Source organism: Mesoplodon bidens (assembly GCF_964165515.1).
Source record: "Mesoplodon bidens genome assembly, chromosome: 13".
NCBI classification, from domain to species: domain Eukaryota; kingdom Metazoa; phylum Chordata; class Mammalia; order Artiodactyla; family Ziphiidae; genus Mesoplodon; species Mesoplodon bidens.
In genome coordinates, this window is record NC_138169.1 from 8059403 (window position 1) to 8084394 (window position 24992).

Here is a 24992-nt window from a genome sequence, read left to right on the forward strand (position 1 = left end):
GTTGCTAGGCAACCGCTAGGAAGCGCGCGTGCGCCAGGGCGGGCGCGTGCTCCAGCAGGCGGGGGCGCGCGGCCGCGCCGGCCCTCGTGAAACCCACTACCTCCCCTTGCGGGCGAACTTTTCCCAGCCGGGAATCTGAGACCCCGACTCAGCCCCACGTGCGCTGGGTTAAAAATACTCTTCCCGGGCTTCCCTGGCGGCACAGTGGTTGGGAGTCCGCCTGCCGATGCAGGGGACGCGGGTTCATGCCCCGGTCCGGGAAGATCCCACATGCCGCGGAGTGGCTGGGCCCGTGGGCCATGGCCGCTGAGCCTGCGCGTCCGGAGCCTGTGCTCCGCAACGGGAGAGGCCACAACAGTGAGAGGCCCGCGTACCGCAAAAAAAAAAAAACAATGTATATATGTCCATGCCTCTCTTTCGCTTTGTCACAGCTTACCCTTCCCCCTCCCCATATCCTCAAGTCCATTCTCAAGTAGGTCTGTGTCTTTATTCTCGTTTTGCCCCTAGGTTCTTCATGACATTTTTTTTTAAAATTCCGTATATATGTGTTAGCATACGGTATTTGTCTTTCTCTTTCTGACTAACTTCACTCTGTATGACAGACTCTAGGTCTATCCACCTCATTACAAATAGCTCAGTTTCGTTTCTTTTTATGGCTGAGTAATATTCCATTGTATATATGTGCCACATCTTCTTTATCCATTCATCCGATGATGGATAGATAGTGGGAAGCAGCCGCAGAGCACAGGGAGATCAGCTCGGTGCTTTGTGACCGCCTGGAGGGGTGGGATGGGAAGGGTGGGAGGGAGGGAGATGCATGAGGGAAGGGATGTGGGAACAGATGTATATGTATGACTGATTCACTTTGTTATAAAGCAGAAACTAATTAAAAAAAAAAAAAAGAGAAATCTAGAAACAATAAATGCTGGAGAGGGTGTGGAGAAAAGGGAACCCTCTTGCACTGCTGGTGGGAATGTGAATTGGTACAGCCACTATGGAGAACGGTATGGAGGTTCCTTAAAAAACTACAAATAGAACTACCATATGACCCAGCAATCCCACTACTGGGCATATACCCTGAGAAAACCATAATTCAAAAAGAGACATGTACCAAAATGTTCATTGCAGCTCTATTCACAATAGCCCGGAGCTGGAAACAACCTAAGTGTCCATCATCGGATGAATGGATAAAGAAGATGTGGCACATATATACAATGGAATATTACTCAGCCATAAAAAGAAACGAAACTGAGCTATTTGTAATGAGGTGGATAGACCTAGAGTCTGTCATACAGAGTGAAGTTAGTCAGAAAGAGAAAGACAAATACCGTATGCTAACACATATATACGGAATTTAAAAAAAAAATGTCATGAAGAACCTAGGGGCAAAACGGGAATGAAGACGCAGACCTACTTGAGAATGGACTTGAGGATATGGGGAGGGGGAAGGGTGGGCTGTGACAAGGCGAAAGAGAGGCATGGACGTGTATACACTACCAAACGTCAGGTAGATAGATAGTGGGAAGCAGCCGCAGAGCACAGGGAGATCAGCTCGGTGCTTTGTGACCGCCTGGAGGGGTGGGATGGGGAGGGTGGGAGGGAGGGAGATGCATGAGGGAAGGGATGTGGGAACAGATGTATATGTATGACTGATTCACTTTGTTATAAAGCAGAAACTAATTAAAAAAATGAATAAATAAACTTAAAAAAAAAAAAAAAAAAACAAAAAAAAACAAAACCAAAACAAAAAAACACTTCCCCACCACAGCCTGGGGGTTATAACCTTGGGGGCCCCCAGCAGGTACTGAGCGCTTCCCAGTTGTTAATCTGTTTCTATTTCTACTCCGAAGCCCCCTCGGAATAAAGTGTTAATTCCCATCCCTGTTTGGCAGAACTAGAGAGGAGAAATGAGCCCAGGGCCAAATAATCTGAACACTCTCGTCGGTGGATTCCAAGGTGGATCTCTTTAATCCCTGAGTCAGGGGTTTTAATCACTGTCCATCTATACAACCGTTTAGCACCAAGGCCCCATTTTAGACTCGTCCAGTCTCATTCATCTCTCCATCCTCCCAGCACCTAGCCCACTGCCCGACATTCTAAGGACTCCTGGGCACCGGTTTGTGAAATTAATGGGGTAAGATGATTCTGGTTCCTATAATTTGGAAATGCAACTTCTTGAATGAGATCTAATTTACATAACTAAACTTCACCCGTTTAAAGTGTACAATTCTGTGGTTTTTAATATAGTCACAGTGCCACTATATTCGTAGTGCAGCTGTCACTGTAATCTAATTTTCAACATTTTCCTCACCCCAAAAGGAAACACCATCCATTAGCAGTCAAGCCCCACACCCACCCCCATTTGCCCAGTCCCTGTCAACCACTAATATGCTTTCTTTCTCTGTAATTGCATCTTCTAGATATTTCATGTAAGTGGAGTTATACAGTATTTGTGCTTCCATGACTGGTTTCTTTCACAGCATAATGGTTTCAAGGTTCATCTATGTTGTAGCATGTGTCAGTACTGCATTCCTTCTTATGGCTGAATAATTTTCTATATATGGATAGAAGGCATTTTGTTTATCTATCCATTCATCAGTTGATGGACATTTGAGTTGTTTCCACTTTTTTTTTTTTTTTTGCGGTACGCGGGCCTCTCACTGTTGTGGCCTCTCCCATTGCGGAGCACAGGCTCCGGACATGCAGGCTCAGCGGCCATGGGTCATGGGCCCAGCCGCTCCGCGGCATGTGGGATCTTCCCGGACTGGGGCACGAACCCGCGTCCCCTGCATCGGCAGGCGGACTCCCAACCACTGCGCCACCAGGGAAGCCCTCATTGTATTTTACATAGCAGTGTTTTCTATAACCTTTTCACATTGGAGTACTTAGGCCATAAACCTTATTTTTTTTTATTACCACTGAATAATCTTTTTCTAAAGTGAAAGAAGCAAGCAAGCCTTGGTGGGGATGTTAGGAAAAAAATTATTGGGGGTAAAATGTGACTTAACAATTAATTGTTCATTTCCACTGTGCAGGTCTCCTGATGGGTCGGGTTGAGTAGGGCTGGAGGGACAGGGTCACTACTCCCACCTGTGTCATCAGACCTCCCACTCCTCAGAGCGCCCAGGTGGGAGGGACCCACAATTTTCACCCTGGAGCCCCAGAGCCTCCCCTTTCCTCTGCATCACTTTCACTGTTCAGGGTACCAGTCACTTGAACGCCGCCTGGCCAAATGCCCAGGTTAAATCGCCCCTGTAGGACATGTCTCCCTGCCACCAGAACACACTTGGCAAAGAGCAGCAAACAGGCCCCAGTGCCCTGGGGATGTCAGGGCCCAAAGTCACTTCCAGGGTCTGAGTAGCCCCCTGGGTCCCACACACCAACCCCAGGGAGCCCACCACCCCACTGACTCCAGTCCCTGCCTTTGTGTGGCAGGTTCTGGTCTGACACCTGTGAAGACCTTGACCTGGAGGCCTCAGCCTGAGACTCAGAGGGGATGGAGCTTGTGCAGCGTCTGGCAGCTTAAATGAGACACGAGGCCAAGGAAGGAGGGCCGCCTCTCTGCTCCCCCTCCGCTCCTGAGTCAGCTAGTGAGTGCCGGTTACTTCCTGTCGGAGCTGTACAGATTTAGCATTAATTTTAGAGTTATGTCTTATTTTTAGCACTGGAGGCTCTTACATCAAGCAAAATTGGTCTCCTCCTTGGTTTATTTTTTAAACATTTCTATGTAGAATAACACACAGTATAGAAAAGCACCCTCCGCAAAGGGAGGCCTCAGTGAATTACAATGGGCGCTCCACTCTGGGGAGCAGTAGTTTTTCCCTCTGTAAAAGCCCAGATGCTTCTGAGAAGCTCCTCTCAGCTTCCTTACTCTGGCCCCAGACCTCCACAGCGGACATCCCAAAGGGACTGGATTCTCCCAGCCCTCCAGCGCCCTCCACTACTTTCTGATTGTGCTGCCACACTAATTTTGAGTTATTTGTGTGTAAATAACTAACTGGGAGAGCTGGGAGAGCTGCCAAAGTTGCTCGGGGTGCATGAGGAGAGCCAGCAGTTTTCACCTGCTTCTAGACGAGAGCCTGTTAAAAAAACTCATTTTGGGGATGTGACTTTACCACTCTCTGGTAAGGGGAGACTGCCCTCAGGAGGATGCAGAGCAGTGAGATGGAGAGATCTGACGCGATGAGCCACGACAAGCTCTCGGTCATCAGGACGGAAGACGCTGAGACAAGATGAAAGCTGTGAGATGAAAAATCAGAGTAGCCCCCCACCACTCAACTCCTGGTACCTTTCCCCAGATCATGAAAGGCTGTGAGTCATGCTGGGAAATTCAGGTTATTTCCTGAGGGTGCTGGGGAGCCACAGAAGAGTTTAGGCAGAGAGTCACATGGCTGGCTTTCTGTCTTAGGAAGATCTTTCTGTTGGAAGCAAAGCAGAGGGATGGCAGGAAGCAGGGAGATGGGTGCCAGGAGTGCTGCTGGGCCTGCAGGAGGGCAGAAGCAGTGGGAAGAGAGGCCTCAGCACCTCCGGCTTGCGGTCGGCTCCCTTGAGACACGCAGCCACTGGGCACGTCTCCCTGTCCAGAAAGCTAGGACATGACTCTGGAGCTCTCCTGCTAAATCATCGTGCACAGTCTATCTCTTGATTCTGATCTGCCGAGGCCTTCCTGGCTCCAGAGCCTGTCCTCAAATGTATTCCTGGCAGGTGGGTGCTGACGGGCAAGCTGCTTAGGCTTTCATTTCAGAGCAGTGATTATAAAAACCCGTGCTTAGAACACGACAGGGCCCAGGGAGGAGTACTTTGGCCCAGCCTGAGAGGCCCCATAACCAGGGTCAAACCGATGTCTTTAGATACCATCACAGAATAGGTTACAAATCAGCTGCCACGTCCTATTGTGGCCACCCCACGTTCCTCCCCTCAGGCACAAATGCACTGCTCTCAGATGCTCTGTTGACATCAGACAGGCCATCTCCACAGCACCCACTCACCTGCCAGTCTGGTTCCTTGTCACAAATCAAATGAGGCCAGTATGGCAAGACCCGTTTTGGGGAACGCTTGCTGCCTTCCTGCCGATCATGTTTTCTTTGTGCTCACCTACTGATGCAAAGGCCTGTGCCATGGTAGCTACCCATCTTATTTAGGAGTTAGGTTCCAAAGTTAGGGAGCAGGGAAAAAAAACTACCTCTGAAGTCCCCTAAATCACCTGAAGGAATAAGAACACGGTTTTGAGTGCACAATCCTGAAAAGTACTTTTTTATGCACATGAAATATGAAAATCATTAAGTCAGACGAAAAGGAGAGAAAAGCAGAGGGAGTCACCAGGCAGCTGCTGCAGCATTTCAGTCATTCTGCCTAAATGTAAGGTAATTATCTTGGCACTGAGTGGGGGCGGGGAGAGAATTCTAACATGCCCCTGCCTGCAGGACTTCCTCCATTCTGCTTTAAAATGATGCCTCCCTAACCTTAGCATGTGTTAGGAGGTGTGTCAGAGTCATGCAGATTAAACGAGATGGTCCATGTGAAAGCTCTTAGCAAGTGGTCAGGCTCATGGCAGGTGCTCCAGGAATGTTTGCTGGACTCAAATCTCAGTTTGGCTGGATCAGCCCCACTTTAGCCTCCCTTTGAAACACTGTAGAGAGGAATCTGCTGCCCACCTCCTCTGACATACTTCCTGTTGCACCCCACTGCCCTCTCTGGAGGATTCTACATCTGTGCCCCAGGGGAAGGTGAAAGGGGGACTGGGCGTTCCTCTTCTCTTCTGCATCTCAAAGAGCGGATGCACAGAACACTGACGGGAACGGGGGGGGGGAACTGGCTTCCAGGCCCAGCTCTGTCACTGACACCTGAGGGACCTTGAATTCCTCTGGCCTCAGCCCTGCCTTTGATGGGGTGAGGGGAAGAGGATGAGCAAGGGTGTGTCCACGGCTCCTTCTAGTTCTGCAGTGCTGGTGTTCTGGCCCCCGTTCACCCCTGTGAGGAGAGGCCTTCCTGCAGGACTTTGGACCATCACCTGGAAGCCTAATACACAAGCCTCACCTTCAGTACAAACCATAAACATGGGGACAGAATAAAAGCCCAGGATATCATGGGTCAAATATCGGCTTTTTGATGCCCCCTTGTGTCCTAATCAAGCAAAGGCCACTGGGCTCTCAAGTTCTGATCCCCAAACCACTGAATCATGAGAACTGGGGTCACTGAATCAATGACCCTCTCTCCTTCCTCATTCAGTACGAACACCAGTGATCAATTTCATGACAGGATCTATCCCAATGGAACGTAAAGAGGAAAATGGACTTTGCCTAAAATCTAAGACAGAAATCCCTCCTTTGACGTCCCTGAGGGATGTGTTTAAACAAGCTGGCCCAGGGTAAGCAGGTGTCTGGTAAACCTCTCAGTGACACTTGAGGAGGGCGTCGGGGATTCTGTGACTCTCAGGAGACACCACAGTTCCCACCACCCAGACTCCCCGTTGTGCTGGCCACATGGGAGTGGGTATGACGGGTGGTGGGATGGAGGAGTTTAAGAGACAGGAAAGGTGCATCTGGGTCCAACAAAGAAAGTGCTGGAGAAGTGAGTTCCTACAACACAACTGGGCTTTTTTTTCTTTGAGTCAAAGCAGAGGTTGCAAACTGGTGGCCAGCAGGTTGAATTTGATGGGCAGACAGGTGTTATCTGACCTTCCAGGTACTTTACAAAAACTGACTAGTTCACAACACAAAGGATCTGTGGATTTCACACAAAACCCTAAATTTTGGTCTTCTCTTAACAAGCCGGAGCATTATAGAGCCCAAATCTCCACAAGGCAATACTCAAGTGGCCTCTTTTAGAGGCATGTGTTCTCCACCTGCCTACCCTCTCCTGTGCCCCGACACTGAGGCTGGCTGTCAGTTGTCATTTATCAACTCACTTGTGAGGTCAGTCTAAGGGCTGTGTTTCAAGAAAAACGGGAGCAAGCAGTGGAAGTGGAGAATATTTCTGTTCATTTAGCATGCAAACCCAATGCCCCTGTGCCGAGACACTCTCGGCAGGCGTTACTCATCTCCATGACTGGCAGCGCCCCTGGGGGCACTTACATTTCTTATCCCTACTTTTGAGAACGTCAGAATCATCTGTTCACCACCTGCTGCCTTTCCCCGGCAGCTTTCAGTGTCAGTCACCAGTGGTCAGAGAACTTAAGCAAGTTCTCCAGGAGCGACACACACAGCACAGATGCCCTGAGGCAGAAATGAAAACGCGAGGCAAGGAAGGGCTGCTGCCGATGCCGTTTGCTGGTGGCTGGCGATGCGGCCCCGTGCTGTCCTGGGATCCCCTGACTGTTCTATGCTGCAGAACATGCCGATGAGGAGCTGTGGCCGCTCCTGGGAATGGGGACGTGGGGCTCAATCACCATACGTGCATATACACTGCACAGTGCCGGAGGGGCGTGTGGCAGGCACGATGCAGACACTGCAGGCGCGTGCATTTGTTAGGACGATGTTCAGGATCTTGTTCCAGCAAAAATCAACATATCATGACAACTTCCTGACATACGGAGGACAGTGTCCTGAGGACAGGCACCTACTTCAAAGCCACACAAAGTCACTGCATGGGAGGAACCCTGGACGCTGGGCTTGGCATAGGTGGGCCACTTCACGTGCGGCCCCTAAGTTTATGTCCAAAAAGAACGTGTAGCTCTGTGATCGATGTATTTCCCAGGATGGCTCAGTAACTTAACACCCGCACTCCAGCCTCCACACTCACAGCTGGGCGGCTGGGCAAAGCGCCTGCCAGGACAGACAGAGTCTGCACAGGTATAAGCGTGTCTGTCCTCATTTCAGAGGCACAGAGTGTTGGCCACTCTCACCTCGTGGGGTAAAGGGAGGGAAATGCTGCACTGGGGTCTCCAGAACTGAGGGCGTGTTTAATCACGCAGTGCTCAGAGCAGCTGGTAGGACAAACAGGCCCTTCCTGCACCCACAGCACTGGATTCAGTGTCATTAGATCAAGGAGTGATAAGAACAGTTCAGAGGCAACAGGTCACCCACTAGAAACCCTCTGGTTTACAGAGCACACTTTGCAACCGGCTTCTCACCTCCAACATCCGGGACCGGCGGATGGTAATGTGAGTGACATGAGGGGAGGCGGAGCTGGTTTCCACAAGCCCCAGTCTCTCCTCCTTGGTCACCATGTTTCGGAACAGGAGAACTCTCTGAAGTGGGCAAAGGTGAGACCGATAAAGGGGTCAACAACTGAGGATCCCCTAAAACACACTGTACAAAATGAATGACATGTAAGCACGTGAGAGGATCCCAGAATGGGACGCTTTGATGTGTGCTACAGGTTAGAAGTGTTTTGTGAGGACAGTAAACATCCCCCCAAACGCTCCTGGGAATTAGAAATATAGCTGAATACATGCCAAGGGGAAAGGTTCCAGAAAGCGTGGTCTGGCTGCAGCCAGAGCCCAGCTAAGAACAGTCTGGGAGAGAAATCATTCTCCTTGTTCAGTCAATAATCCACCGTAAAAACCTTGCGGCAGCACGCATTACAGAGGGTGCTTTATACAGCCGTGCCTGCTTTAGAGGAAATCAATAGCATGAATTTAAAACACAGAAACTTTTCAAAGATACATATATTTTACTGTCAGAAATGTGTAAATGACCCTACAGTATAAAGGTCCCTGACCTCCACCTGCCTCCCCAGTCCCCTCAAGCACATCGCAGTCCCACCAGTAATATTTCTCAAGTATCATTTAAATAGAACCCTCTCGCATTCTCAAGGTTCTGATAGGCTCCTTTAGGAGAGCACTGACCTTTGGCCCCATCCTGTAATAGCACTCAAATCATGTCAGCGGAATGAACGAATAACTCCAACCTCAGCTGTTTTTCTGAAAAATGGAAATCTCCCCAAAGTCAAGAGCCTTGTTAAATACAAATAATAACAGGAATAATAGTAACAGCCACAGTAGTAATAAGAGCTAACTATACACGAGGGGAGGCTACTGCATTTTCATTTGATCATTCTATTAGCTCCCTGAAGTAAATACGGTTGAGACAGAAAAAGCCACTGCCGACAACCTCCTGAGATGGGGGATGTGCTCAGTGGAGGGACTGGTCAGTGAAGGGGCGCCATGTGGCTGGTTTACAAGTCTAGAAACTAGGACTGAAGTGCCCTGAAAAACAGCAAAAGCTCTCGGGGTTCCTGGGCAACGCGGAAGGGAGAGAGCGGGCTGAGGACAGCGAGGGTGGCTGGAGCTGCACATGCCGGGGACTCCCGCCTCTGCCTTCTGTGCTGGGGAGCTGGAGACAGGCACAGGTATTTAACTCGTGGGGGGCCATGTGGCACGACTGCTTCCTGTGACCCCCAAGTCTTTAGCACGATCACCTGAACAAGGGGTGCTGTCTTGTGGAACTTGAGGCGGAAGATAAGCCTCCTGTCAAGGTTAATACCATATGGAGCAGAGACAGCGGACACAGAGGCAGAACTACAGAGGTGACCACAAGATTGCCGGCCTCCCATGAATCGCAGAAAGACTGGATGGGGCTCTGGATTTCCGTGGGGCAGGGAAGAAGGTTTGGGGTAACTTTCACCAGCTCTCAAGGGGCTAGGAGACCTCATTGGGCGCAGTGGACATCTGGGTAAGGATCATCATCCCACTCTGCAGATGAGGAAACTGTCATGCAAGGTCACACAGCTGGTGCACGGGGGACCAGGGCCCATGCACAGACCACCACACTACCCAGCCCTACCCACCACACGTGGCCTTAGGCCTTCTAGGCCAAAGCAAGAGAGAGAGAGAGAGACACACACACAGAAAACACGCCTGAGACACAGAAAACACGCCAAGCCTCAGACACTATCCCAGACCTGCTGGTGCCATCACAGGAGCAGGACAGGGGCCAGAAGATGAGGAAGGGCCCTATTTTCCCAAGGGAGGCAAGAGGTTTATGAGCCAAGGACGAACGGCTCATAATCTTCATGCTGTCGATCTTAAGTGCCCCACACCCCGCCCCTTGGTGAGGATTACCATACAGCCTGGACTCTTAAGTCAGGTCAGCTACACCCAGAGCTTCCCAGACTTTCTTGTTCTCAGCACCCCTAATGGCTCAGTAATATTTCTTACCGCAATCTTAGGTCAAAAGAAGTACCTAACAGTTCCATTTAGTAGACAGTTAAGTCCTAACAACTTAATAAGTGTTTATGTCCTAAGAACTTAGTAGCTGTATTTAAAAAACACGCATAAATTGAAATTAAAAATATTTTAATTTCATTTTTTTAAAAGCCAGCTTAGCAAATAGGACATCATCAAGAAGAATGGAGCAGAATTTGACGCTGATGCTGTGAACTCAAGCAAGTACTTCACACGGTGCCCAACAGATTTCACTGTGTTTCCCTCAAAAATTTAAAATATCTGGTAGTAACCGGGGTGCCCCAGCGCACCATTTGTTAACTGCAGACACACAGAGTGGAGATTCCAGACCAGACGCTGTGGGGACGCTGTGGGCCAGGGCTGAAGTCACAGACACCCAGGAACGGGGCGAGGAGCCGCATGTCAAGTCCGATTCCACCAACCTGGACCAGACCCACGAGGTGAAGGGCTGGAGCCCACTTCAAAGGAGGACTGGCTGGAGGACGGCAGGGCCCCACCCTTGGAAGACAGACCACCCAGAAAGCAAACCGCAGAAGATGACACCGTCCACTTTTAGTAGCTGTTCAAGGACCAAAGGGTAGAAGTTACAGAGAAGTAGATCGTGTAAGACAAGGAAGGATGTTCCACCACTGGGAAGACAGAAGCCATACAATGGCCTGCTTTGCACAGCTGCGCATCCTCTCTCTGAGGCAGGGGCAGGGATGCCGCTGAAGGGGCTCCGCATAGAGGGCACGTGACTAAGTCATCTCTGTGAGAGGCTCTGCTGTCAGGCGCAGTAAGAATTTAAACGGCCACATCTGTTTGTGAACCGCTGCTTGAGGGGAGGTAAAGAAGGGAGAAGTGTGACATCAAGGTCAAGACAATACCAGAGAACAGTGAGGAGTACTAAGTAAGGCAGGAGAGAAAGGAAAGGGCACCTGTGGGCTCTAAGGAGCCTCCCCCCGAAGGAGCAGACATTTCTGGAGCGCTCACGACACACCAGGGACACCCCTCACCCCCCCGGGCGCCCCTGACACAGCACCTGGCCCTTCCCAAGGCTCTCACGCCCCGTGGCTCTGTATGCCACACCCCCCGGTTCTCTTCCGTCCTCTGATCACTCCTCTCCCTGTGCAGGGCTCTGGCCTCCGTCCCGGTCTGCTCACTCCCTCTGGCTCCCTGACGACCTCAGCCTCATCCATGAATGCACCGAGGAGGTTGCAAGCCGTCCGAAGGTCGAGTCCACCTCCAGCCCCGTCCTCTTTCCTGCACTCCAGACCCTCATGTCCACTGGCCTCGAGGAGCCGCAGACACGTCGCCTGCTCCCGGCTCTTCCCAGTCCCGCTCCTGCCTGTGCCCCCACCTCTGGGAATGGCTCTCTCGAGCAGCCAGGCCCCCAAGCCGGGAACCTGAGCACGCTCTGAACTCCTCCTCCTTCCCCCCGAGTGCCATGTTCTTCAAGGCCTGCAGGTGCTACCTCCTTCAGAATCTCTGGATGTCTTAACCACTGGACCGCCAGGGAAGTCCCTTATATATATGGAATCTAAAGAAAAAAAAAATCGTTCTGAAGAACCCAGGGGCAGGACAGGAATAAAGACGCAGGTGTAGAGAATGGACCTGAGGACACGGGGAGGGGGAAGGGTAAGCTGGGACGAAGTGAGAGAGTGGCATGGACACATATACACTACCAAATGTAAAACAGATAGCTAGTGGGAAGCAGCTGCATAGCACAGGGAGATCAGCTCGGTACTCTGTGACCACCTAGAGGGGTGAGATAGGGAGGGTAGGAGGGAGACGCAGGAGGGAGGGGATATGGGGATATATGTATACATATAGCTGATTCACTTTGTTATACACCAGCAACTAACACAACAATGTAAAGCAATTATACCCCAATAAAGATGTTCAAAAAAAAAACCATGGTGACTAAATAGCCAATAGATCAAGTAAGAAATCAAAAGAGAAATTTAAAAAATACCTTGAGACAAGTGAAAATGGAAATAAAACATTTCAACATTTATGGCATGCAGCAAAGTGGTTCTAAGAGGGAAGTTCATAGTGATTCATGCCTACCTCAAGAAACAACAAAAATCTCAAACAATCTAATTTTTTACCTTAAGGAACTAGAAAAAGAATAAATGAAGCCCAAAGTTAGTAGAAAGAAGTAAATAACAAAGATCAGAGGAGAAATAAATGAAATAGAGACTGAAAAGGCAACCAAAAAGATCAATGAAATTAAGAGCTGGTTCTTTGAAATAAAGTTGACAAATCTTTAGCTAGACTCACCAAAAAAAAAAAAAAAAGAGGCTCAAATAAAATCAGAAATGAAAGAAGAGACAACTGATTGAAAAAATACAAAATATCCTAAGAGACTATTGTGAACAATTATATGCCAACAAACTGGACAACCTAGAAGAAATGGATAAATTCCTAGAAACATACAATCTTCTAAGACTGAATCATGAAGAAACAAATTCTGAATAGACCTACTACTAGTAAGAAAACTGAATCAAAAACCTCTCAACAAATAGAAGTCCAGGACCAGACGACTTCAGTGATAAATTCTACCAAATATTCAAAGAAGAATTAATACCCATCCTTCTCAAACTCTTCCAAAAAATGGAAGAGGAGGGAATGCCTCCAAACCCATTTTACAAAGCCAGAATTACCCTGATATCAAAACCAGACAGATACAACAAAAAAAGAAAATTACAGGCCCTGATGAACACAGATGCAAAAATCCTCAACAAAATATTAGCAAACTGAATTTGACAAGATATTAAAAAGATAATACACCATGATCAAATGGGATTTATTCCAGGGATGCAAGGATGGTTCAGTATCTGCAAATCAATCAATGTGATACGTAATATTAACAAAATGAAAGATAAAAATCACATGATCATCTCAATATATGCAGAAAAAACATCTGACAAAATTCAACATCGATTTATGATAAAAAACTCTCAACAAAGCGGGTACAGAGGGGATGTACTTCAACATAATAAAGGCCATATATGAAAAGCCCACAGCTCACATCATTGTGAAAAGCTGAAAGCTTTTCCTTTAAGGTCAGGAACAAAACAAGGAGGCCCACTCTCACCACTTTTATTCAACATGGTACTGGAGGTCCTAGCCAGAACTAGGCAAGGCATCCCAGTTGGAAAGGAAGAAGTAAGATTCACTATTTGAGATGACGTGATATTATATATAGAAAACCCTAAAGATTTCATAAAAAAAACTATTAGAATAAATTAATTCAGTAGAATTGCAGGATACAAAATCAATATACAAAAATCCGCTGCTATCAGAAATGAACTATCAGAAATAGAAATTACAAAAGCAATCCCATTTACAACTGCAACAAAAAGAATAAAATGTCTAGAATAAATTTAACCAAGGAGTTCTGAAAGACCTGTACACTGAAAACTATGCGACACTGATAAGGGACTTCCCTGGTGGCGCAGTGGTTAAGAATCTGCCTGCCAAGGCAGGGGACATGGGCTCGAGCCCTGCTCCAGGAAGATCCCACATGCCGCAGAGCAACTAAGCCCATGTGCCACAACTCCTGAGCCTGCACTCTAGGGCCCGCAAGCCACAACTACTGAGCCCACGTACCACAACTACTGAATGAAGCCTGTGTGCCTAGAGAAGCCACCACAATGAGAAACCCACACACCACAATAAAGAGTAGCCCCCACTTGCCTCAACTAGAGAAAGCCCCCACGCAGCAACGAAGACCCAAAGCAATGAAAAGTAAATTTAAAAAAAATTCAATTCAATTCAATTCAATTAAAGACACTGATAAAAGAAATCAAAGAAGACACAAATAAATGGAAAAATATTTCATGCTCACGGACTGGAAGAATTAATATTGTTAAAATGTCCATACTACTCAAAGCAATCTATAGATTCAATGCAATCCCTATCAAAATTCCAATGGCATTTTTCAGAGAAATAGGATCAAAATTTGTATGGAACCAAAAACGACCCTGAATGGAAAGCAATCTGGAGACAGAAGAACAAAGCTGGAGGCATCACGCACCCTGATTTCAAACTATATTACAAAGATACAGTAATCAAAAAAGTATGGTACTGGCATAAAAACAGACACACAGATCAATGGAACAGAATAGAGAGCCCAGAAATGAACCCACACATATATGGTCAATTAACTTACAACAAAGGAGGCAAGAATTTACAGTGGGGAAAGAACAGTCTCTTCAATAAATGGTATTGGGAAAAGGGGACAGCCACAGGCAAAAGAATGAAACTAGACTAATACCTTACACCATACACAAAAATAAACTCAAAATGGATTAAAGAATTGAATGTAAGATCTGAAACGATGAAACTCCTAAAAGAAATCACAGGCAGTAAGCTTTTTTTTTTTTTTTTTTTTTTTTGCGGTAGCGGGCCTCTCACTGTTGTGGCCTCTCCCGTTGCAGAGCACAGGCTCCAGACGCGCAGGCTCAGCGGCCATGGCTCACGGGCCTAGCTGCTCCGCGGCACGTGGGATCTTCCCGGACTGGGGCACGAACTCGTGTCCCCTGCATCGGCAGGCGGACTCTCTACCACTGTGCCACCAGGGAAGCCCGGCAGTAAGCTCTTTGACAAGGGTCTTGGAAATGATTTTTTTTGGATCTGACTCCAAAAGCAAAGTCAACAAAAATAAAAATAAGCAAGTGGGACTGCAACAAACTAAAAAGCTTCTGCAGAGCAAAAGAAACCATCAACAAAATGAAAAGGCAACCTATGGAATGGAAGAAAATATTTGCAAATCATATACCTGATAAGGGGTTAATATCCAAAATATATAAAGAACTCACCCAACTCAACAAAAAAACAAGTAATCTGATTAAAAAATGGTTAGAGGATCTGAATACATTTTTCCAGAGAAGACATACAAATGACCAACAGGCACATGTAAAGGTGCTCAACATCGCTAACCGTCTGGGAAATGCAAATCAAAACCACAATGATACATCACCTCACACCTGTTAGAATGGCTATTACCAAAAAGACAAGAAATAACTAGTATTGGTGAGGATGTGGAGAAAAGGGAACCCTTGTGCACTGTTGCTGGAAATGTAAACTGGTGCAGCCACTATGGAAAACAGTATGGAGATTCCTCAAAAAAACTGAAAATAGAACTACCATATGATTCCACAATTGCATTTCTGGGTATTCATCTGAGGAAAACAGAAACACTAATTTGAAAAGATGTATGTACCCCCTTGTTCACAGCAGCATTATTTACAATATCCAAGATAAAGGAAACAACCCAAGTGTCCACCAATGGACAGATGGATAAAAAGATGTGGTGTGCATGTGTGCGCAAGTGCGCGCGCACACACACACACAGAGGAATACTATTCAGCCATAAAAGGGAATGGTATCTTGTCATTTGTGACAACATGGATGGACCTTGAGGTCATTATACTAACTGAAATAAGTCAGAGGAAGACAAATACCATATAATCTCACTTATATGCAGAAACTAAAAAACAAAGAAAAAAACCCAAGCTCATAGATACAGAGAACAGATTGGTGTACCTATGGTTGCTGGGGCAGGGGGTTGGCGGTAGGGGAAAGGTAAGCAAAATGGGTGAAGGGGATCAAAGAGGACAAACTTCAAGTTATATAACAGATAAATCATGGGGACGTAAAGTACAGCGTGGTGACTATAGTTAATAATATATACTGCATTTCTGAAAGTTGCTAAGAGGGTAGATCTTAAAAGTCTTTAACACAAGAAAAAAAAGAAAAAAAATTAACAATGTATGGTGGTGGATGTTAACTAGCCTTACTGTGTTGATCATTTTGCAATGTGTACAAATATCAAATCATGTCATACACCTGAAACTAAGATAATGTTACATGTCAACTATACCTCAATTAAAAACAATGGAGTAAGAAGTTACAATGCAGAGATCACAGGTATACTTCTACAGGACAAATATACTCATTTACAGCATGATATACCAATTCAACGAGGGCTGCACCCCGAGCAGCTTAGATAGAAATGAAGATGCCATGCTCTGGAGAGCCGGGTCAGAGGAGCAGCACGTGGCTCCAGGACCAACACACGTATGTGAGGAGCATGATTTTTTAAAACTAGTATGTTTTTAAAATACAGTATTTTTAAAACTAGTATGTTACTTTCTATAATCTAGTTTGTGTATAGTTTTGTGTATAGCCAAGCTAATAGAACGAATATTATACATATACTTTAGACTAGCTCATCCTCATTTTTAAAATCATGTATTTTTTTTCCCTCTTTTTTTTTTTTTTTTTTTTTGGCCACGCAGCACAGCTTGTGGGATCATAGTTCCCCGACCAGGGATTGAACCCGAGCCCTGGCAGTGAAAGAGCTGAGTCCTAACCACTGTACCACCAGGGAATTCCCTAAAAATCATATACTTTCAAATTGGCCAAAAAACTTCTTTTTCAATTCTCTCATTGGGACAATGGGGGATGCTTAATGTGGTTATCTTATAAAGGTGGACACAGGCTATAACCTCAAAATCATCTCACTCAGTTGCTTCCCAGACTCTCCCACTGTGCTGGGGTGCCAGCTCGTCTGGGCCCCTTCTCCTTCTGCACCCTCCTTAGGGAAATGGCCCTCAGGCCCAGGCCTTTCACCCCACCCCTTTGCTCAAGCCTCCACACAGTACATAGTATGCTGGCTTGGCATCTCTGCTGCAGGTCCAGCAGGTACCTTACACTCATCACAGCCAAACAGAACTCTCGATGGCCCACGATCCCCCCTCCACCTCCTGCCCCCCCATCCAAGCTGGTCATCCCCTAGCTCAGCAAATGGCCCCACCATCCACACAGTTGCTTGGGCCAGAAATCTGGCAACATCTTTGAAACTTATAGCCCTCACTCCCCCAAATCCAATCTACCAGTAAGACCTGTAAACTCCACTCCTGGAGGGGATTGTAAATCCTCCTGCTTCCATCTCCATCAGCCCAGTGGTTCTCAACCAAGGATGATTTTGCACACTGCCCCACCCCGGGGGCATTTGACAATGTTTGGAGACATGTACGGTTGTCAAAAGTGGGAGAGAGGTGCTACTGGAATTTATGGGTAGGGGTCAGGGGCTGCTAAACATCCTACGATGGATAGGATGCCCTCCACAACAAAGAATTATCTGGCCCCAAATGTCAACAGTGCTAAGGCTGAGAAACCCTGCCCTAGTCCAAGTCAACCATGTCTCTCATTATTTTCATTGTCACAGTGTCCTTCATTATATTAAATATACTTCCCTCTTACTTATCATTGGTGTCCTCACTACTACAATGCAATCCTCTTGGGAACACAGACCTTGGCTGTCTTATTCCCCTCGGCATCCTCAGTGCCTGGCACACATAGGTGCTCTATAAATATATGAAGATGAGTAAGTAAGTGTGAAAGACAGAAATAGCAGCACTTTGATTTAAGAAATGTAAAATGTAACAGAGACGTTCTTAACCCTTTATGCAGTCAAGAGCTTCAAGGCTTATAGACGTTTTGTCCTCGTAACACCCGTCATACTAACAACTCCTGTGCTGCTCACAGCGGGGACTTTCTTCCTTGCTCAGCTAAAAAGGAAAATGTCGGGCATATCCATGCAATGAGATCTTACGCAGCCAATAAAAATGAGGTTTTTAAAGAATTCTGACATGATAAAATGCTTATCATGTGATTAATGGAAAGGGAAACATAAAACTATGTATTTCAATCTAAATATATATTTATGTAACAGACTCAGGATCAGGTGGTTATCTATGGACTGTAGGATTAAGAGTGGTTTAAGTTTTCTTTTTTCAGCTTCCTTGTCTTTTCTAGTTTTCTGTTCATAAAAAACTATTAACTTTTAAAAAAGCAAGTTGCACTTCATAATGAAAATAAAAGCCAGGTCACAGGGACAAACTAGAAGTGCTAGGACTGCAATGACCTTAAGCTATTTAACTGAAGAGAATCAAGTTCTAAGAATAGCTCAAAAGTACCCTTCTTCAGAATCTATTTTCTGAGTCAAGGAAGCCAGGAGAGAATCAACTTCTAAGAAAACTTGTCTGGCAAATGTGAGAGATGGCAGAGACCACCTCAGGACTCCAGACCTGTGAGTATCTGCAGCCGGATCTGGGTGAGAGTCGTCAGCGAGGTCTGGTAGAGGACGCAGATGTTGCAAACCTTCTGTACCTCCGCAGAATCAACACGTTTACCCCCAACAGGCCTGAGAATATTCCGAACTGACGCCGACTTCTGAAATGCACGCTTCAGGAGAGCTGGCATGGAGACAAGGAGGGACGTGTGAGCAGAAGTTCAGCCATCTGCCAAACTCCACCCCATAAAGGGAACAGCACTTCAGGAAAGCTCCTAATTTCCAGCCAGAGCCAGACAGAGAGGCTGCAGCTTTGATTCAAATCATCTCTTTTGGATAAATCAGAAAAGCAGTCACAAAAGGTTTTCAGACAGAACACAACGACCTCTTTAGAACAGCACAAGACCTGTCAGAACAAGCCAAACAGATTTGATTCTTACCGTGGATTCTTTTACTGTAACCACTTAACTGCAGAACCCACAAAGGTGAACCTTCCAAGGACTGAATTATGGGAAGAGGGGCAAAGGTGGGGGGCCTGGCTAATTCCCAGTGTCCTGTGCTTTCAGAGGGAAGTAGGAGCATCAACCTCAAGTACTCATCAGTTTGGGGTTGTACCCTCGTTTGACACCTTCGCATCTATATCCTACTGAAGTGACACTGAGCCCATGCTCACGGACAGCTACAAGATGGAGCTTTGTGACACACTGGGTGGCAGAAGAAAGACCACACCGAACCTGGCAATCTGCCATAGGCAAGTAACGCCACTGAATTATGTGTTAACAGCATTGCCTTACTTTTATCAGAGTGCGCAGTAAGAAACCTTTCCAAGGAACCCATTAGTGACCCTGCAACGGGGATGCCGCTGAGGTGGTAGCCTGGTCAGTGACCACAGCCACCTGTATAAGGAGCTCCACGGGGGGGATTTATTTCACGATTAGGAACTCAGAAAAGCTCTACTTCCCCTAAGAAATAGATCTTCCTCCTTCTTCCTACTAATGGGAAGTGATAAAGGGTCCACAAATCCCTTCTCATTTTTGGCCACTGGAAATTCAGAGCCAAATGGAAATTCAGAGATAAGCACGGCAGCCCTCATGGATCATCCGTGGATGTTCTCTACACACAACCTTGATTTTGTTCACAGAGTTACATTTCCCTAGTCCTTGTTTACTATCCCTAAGGACTTCCAGTCACTGTTTTGCTAAACGTGAACTTGATTTAAGCCGTCTCAAAATCTTCAAGGGAGAAGTCGGAGGTCACATGACAGAGGGGAGCAGGTTCACAGGGCCAGTCAGGCGCTGCACTTCGGGGAAGGAGAGCCACTCACTCTTCACGGGAAGCACATTCTGTGGGGAGGCTGGCGGCGCGTGGACCGGCTCCTGGTTCTCCAGCAGCTTCTTGCTCAGGATGTCACTGAAGAAGATCCGGATCAGAGGCACCCCCCACAGGAACTGCGGCTGTCTGGTGACCAAGGGCGTGGACTCGTTAAGGCTAGGCGACAGCAGGAGAGCGGGCACGTCAGTTCCACCTGCCGGATGGCCACACGGAAGGGTAGCTGGGGACCGCCACTCAGCACGGCAAGTAAGATGCTAAAAGAGAAGTGGGATCCACAAATTGCCGCTGAGGCCTGGATGCAGAAGGCACCAACCTCTTTCTTGGCTCTCTCGCTCCACACAGACTTCCTGTACTGCCAGCAGCACTGTTGCTCCCCCCAGGCCCCACGTGTCCCAGTCACTCCCCAGACACCCTCTATCTGTTCTTCATGCTAATTCCATCCTGTTTACCGCCCAGTCGACAAAAGCTTCCTGATGCCTACTGCGTTGTCCTCTTCATAGCTGGCTTGCAGGCCTGGCCCACAAATGATGAAAAGGGGGAAGTGGTGGAAGAGAGGCAGGCAGAGACAAGGAAGACAGTGATCTGCCTCCAGGACTCACCCACAGTCCACAGATTGGCAGAACCAGCCAAGGACAGGGTGCCAGGGGGTCAGGCTGGATTTCTTCTGGGACACGCACTTCTGACAGTAGCAGAGCATCTGGGTGAGCAAACTCACAAACCCATCTGTCTCCTCTAACGCCCTGGGGCTGAGGGAGCCCAAGTGCAGGAGGCTGCCTGCGAAGAGAGAAGGCTGAGTGTGGGAGGCCCGGACAGACACGCTTCCTCACCTCCCAGCCCTGCTGTCTGCCTGGGGCTCACGCATCCATGTCTACGTGCAGGAAGAAACTCCACGCAGAGAGGAACCCATCAGTGCTGGGGCTGCAGTGCTGTGCAGGGCTTAGAAACAGGCAGACCTCGCCTCAAATCCTGGTTCTGCCAGAGGCGAGCTAGGCGACCCTCAACCTACTCTTGAGTCTGTTTGCTCACCTGTGAGACTGGAGTGATGACCCCCACTCCTGACGTGAGGACTATATGATGTACCGTGTAAAATGTCAGGTACGCAGATTTTTAAGTTAGTATAACATTTTCTTACACCAAGATTCTAAAACCAAGGGTCAACACAAGAAATGACCTCCTGAAGAATAGCTGAAGAGTCCTGGGAAATCACTGTTATTCAGTGTTCACTGAATTTATTTAACGTTTTCTGTGAGGACTCTTACCATCGACCCCCTTAAAATGTAGCCCCAAGAACCTTTTTCTATGTAAAATCAATTTCCTCTCATTAGGCGACGAGACTTGTGTACCTCTGCTGTTTCAGATGCTTCTCTATCCCCAAACCCTTTCCTCATCTAAATGAAAACACCGTAAAATAGACATTGTAGACCCCACTCTGATCTGAGCCCCAGCCAACTGTGCTCTCTTCTCTCTTGAGATGAGAGTTATCCAGGTAACTCAACACGTTTTCATTTTTCCCTTGGCTGCCAGGAAGCTAAGGGCTGAAATGTAACATTCATTTACAGTCACTCAGCTAGTTTGCCAGGCTGATGTATGTTTCCACGTGATTTTCAGTTTCACGTGTCTACTTAAACTGTTTACCTCATCACCTGTCTTTTATCGTAAGCACTTCCAACTTTTACTAAAAACAGCTTGTGGCCTCCAGAATGGTGGAAAGCAAAACACCTGGGCTTTTCCCGACGCCCAGAACACAATAAAATTCCAGCCATAGATACTTACCCATGAGACAAAGTGTATGGCATCCTTCTAAACTTTCATATACATCACGGCATCGATCTTCGTCTCTTAAAAGTGTGATGAATTTACGGAGCATGTCATGAGATTCTAAAATAGTGAGGCGCTGCAAACAATCGTAGACTGTTAAAGCGGAAGCTGGTAAAAGGAGTTTCCCATCAGAGTGTGAACTCTATCCCTGCAGATCACCCCCTAGCTGCCAAACATGTTATCCATCACCAAGAAGAAAATGAACAAAGATGAGACCCCTTTTCTCTGGGCTTCTAACACAAGTGTGTCTACGGTAGCTACTGATTTAGGAGAACCATCAGGAGATGAGGTAGAAATTAACAGAGAAAACATTTTACTTTCTATTTTAAGGACAAAGGCAAAGATGGAATTGGGGGAATTCAGAGCGCACTCACCTCGGGGGTCACTGTGCTGAGATGAGTCATGAGAGCGGGCACGGACACAGTGTGGATGAGGAACGGCCGGATCAGATGGTCTGAAAATTGTGCAGCAATCACAGGGCTAGACACAGACGTATCACCTTACTCAGACACGTTTAATGTGAACCTGGGACAAAAGAACAACCCTACCAACACCCCCAAATCCCTTGGAATTATGCTTCACAGGACTTCTAGGAAGACTGAAGGCTGAAAATGGGCCCATTCACTGGGGGAAGGTTGAATAAGTGATACTTTAGTCTATGACGCAGCTATGAAAAATCAATTTACTGAAGTTTTACTGACATGAGAGAATCCTCATGCTATAATCAACTTAAAAAAAAAAGCAGGGCTTCCCTGGTGGCGCAGTGGTTGAGAGTCCGCCTGCCGATGCAGGGGACACGGGTTCGTGCCCCGGTCTGGGAAGATCCCACATGCCACGGAGCGGCTGGGCCCGTGAGCCATGGCCGCTGAGCCTGCACATCTGGAGCCTGTGCTCCGCAACGGGAGAGGCCACAACAGTGAGAGGCCCGCGTACCACAAAAAAAAAAAAAAAAAAAAAAAAAAGGCAGAATGAGAAACTATATACATGGGAGAGGAGGATGGGGATAGTGAGTGGAAAGGAGGAGAAGAGGGGCTCCTGGGGTGCTGCTACTGTTGTTCTATTTCACAGTGGGGTGGGGCTTACATGGGTGTGTTTACTGGGTGATAAGTCACCAATAACTCGTACTTCAATTAAGCAATTTATTGTGAATATATATCCAGATAATAAATGGAACAAGGTGAGTTTGGGGATGTTCCCATGGGCCATTAATTTAAGAAATATATATTGATCTTAGAATATAAAAATGTGTTGAATATATGAAGCCAGTCTAAAGAGTAAGGATTAAAAAGTGTGGGTTCTGGAGTTAGATGGCCCAGGTTTAATTCCTGGCCCCGCCCCTCCCGGCTGTGTGACCAAGGGCAAGAGACCTAACCTCTCTGGGCCTTAGCTGCCTCATTTATAAAATGGAGATAAGAGAATGCAGTGAGGAGTCAGTTAATGTGCGTAGAAGTCTTAAAACAACGTGCGGCCCATGAATGTTAGCTATTTGTATTATAGGACTTGGTGTTCCCATCTAAACATATCAGTTATGACTTCATAGACTTTTAGTAGTGGTATCTACATATTGTATGACAAAACCACTGAATATCTTGTTTTACAAGGTCCTGGTCCTGTTCAATTACTTACAAATATTCAGAGGAGGACAAAAAGTGCACTGTGCAAGAAAAAGTCTTCAGAACAGCCCAGCCTTAACAAGTGAGTCCACGGATTCTGACATATGGAAAGAAAAAACTTAAAATCATGGACGTTATTATATTCTCAAAGGAGAAGAAACGTGGTGGAATGACTAGATGACCCTCTTGGTGGATCACAGTGTGAACTGCAGCCACAGTGGGACAGGGGAAGGATGCTGGGACGGAAAGATGACTTGTGTTCTTGGGAGATGGAAGACAGGGGAGCCAGAGGATGCTGCTGTGCTCCTGGGCTCAGGCGTCTGTGTGTCAATCCTCCGCTGTCTCTGACAGAGGAGAGGGTGGGCAATGCTGCTGGAATGAACTGCTCAGGTGACTCAGGAGAGGGAGCTGCAGTAAACCTGATCTAGGAAAACATGTGTTACGACTCATTAAATACATCTCTATGTAACTCCTCTCAAAGTATGTAACGAACGTATGACTGTTACCAAGATAATTTGTTCTACTTCTTTAATCAAAGCATAACCGGTTGGATTCTGTTCCTGTTATGAAGGTCTAGCCTCTAGAGGTGTGCTGTCCAATGCAGTAGCCACTGGCCACATGTCAGGGGCTACTGAGTACATAAAATGTGGCTAGGCCAAATTCCTATGTTTTAAGTGTAAAATATCCACCACTTTTTGAGGACTCAGCACGGAAAGAGAAATGAATAAATTATCTAATTTTCATTAAAATAAATAACTTAAAAGTATTGATCCCATGCAAAAATGATAAATTTGGATATAGCAGTTTATATAAAATATATCGTTAAACTCAATTTCCCCTTTCTTTTGACTTATTTAATGTGGTTCTCATCATATCTGGACTGCGAGATCCATATCTGGATATCTGCATACCTGGACTCCGAGATACGCAGTCCAGCCTTGGTTTCTTCTCATTCTTACTTTTGTGGGTATTTCTTTTTTCTTCTTCTTTTTCGGCCACGCCACACAGCTTGCAGGATCTTAGTACATTGACCAAGGACTGGACCCGGGCCACGGCAGTGAAAGCACCGAGTCCTAACTACTAGACCACCAGGGAAGTCCCTCTTGTGGGCATTTCTTCTCCAGACCCACACCAGGCTTGTAAAGCCCCCGAATGTCCCAGCCCCCAATGACAATGTTTTGGTCAATCCTTCCACAAACACTCACTGTGGTTGGTTGGAAATCTATCATTCTTTTTGATTGTCCTATATTGGAACACCTTTACTATTATTAGAAAAATTATCCAAAACAGGGAAATAAGGCAGAAAGGTGACCATATGTCCTCCCAAAGAATAAAACTAACATCTACTACTCTGTAGTGATATAAATAAATAAATAGAGGAAAAGGAAAAAGTGTTCCTTACAGAATTCTCGTTAATAAACATAGAAATGAGGAAAATCACCATGAAGCACCACAGCAGTGATTGCTGCAGATAAGACCCACAGATGAAAGCGGAAATTAATGGGGGAAATGGAGGAGAAACAGGGAATTTGCATGGCCTCCCAGCATCTGCCTCCCAATATTTACTAATTATTGTGGTGGTTTTACCTTGTGTCCACAAATTCTTTGATATTCCCCCTCCAGGAGGTGCAGTTGGATACCACTCCCCTTGACAGTAGGCTGGATGGTGACTTGCTTCTAAAGCACAGAGTAGGGAAGCAAAAGACAGCAACTCAGCGGTGGAGACACGGCTGACACCGCCCTGAGCAAGTGGGCAAAGTCAACACCACCTGTAGTGACATAAACACCTCCAGTCATGGTGTCGGGTGCTCTTTCCAAAGGGTTGTGATGGGAAGGGCACTCCCTTACCTCTGTGGGACTCTTCCCCCAAATCCACAAGCCCAGCGTCCTCCTGAGAAAATATCAGACACACCCAAATTGTGGGATAATCTGCAGAATCCCTGAACAGTCCTCTTCAAGTGTCAGGGTTAGGAAAGTCAAGGGAAGACTGAGAAATTATCACAGAGTGGAGACCGAGGGGACATGATCATTGGATGCA

At 46.8% G+C, this 24992-nt stretch overlaps 1 protein-coding gene across 1 annotated transcript; it reads right to left on the bottom strand.

The window, feature by feature from the left end:
- Positions 1-4: 4 nt before the first annotated feature.
- On the bottom strand, positions 5-24751 carry LOC308627143 (ubiquitin-protein ligase E3B-like; the record flags this gene model as incomplete). The annotated part of the gene is made up of 9 exons (XM_081252902.1): positions 5-135; positions 3999-4079; positions 18208-18375; positions 19516-19679; positions 20123-20293; positions 21293-21417; positions 21716-21821; positions 24542-24631; positions 24690-24751. The coding sequence occupies 9 exons, from the start codon at positions 24749-24751 to the stop codon at positions 5-7; spliced, it is 1098 nt and encodes a 365-aa protein (XP_081109028.1).
- Between the last annotated feature and the right edge of the window lie 241 nt (positions 24752-24992).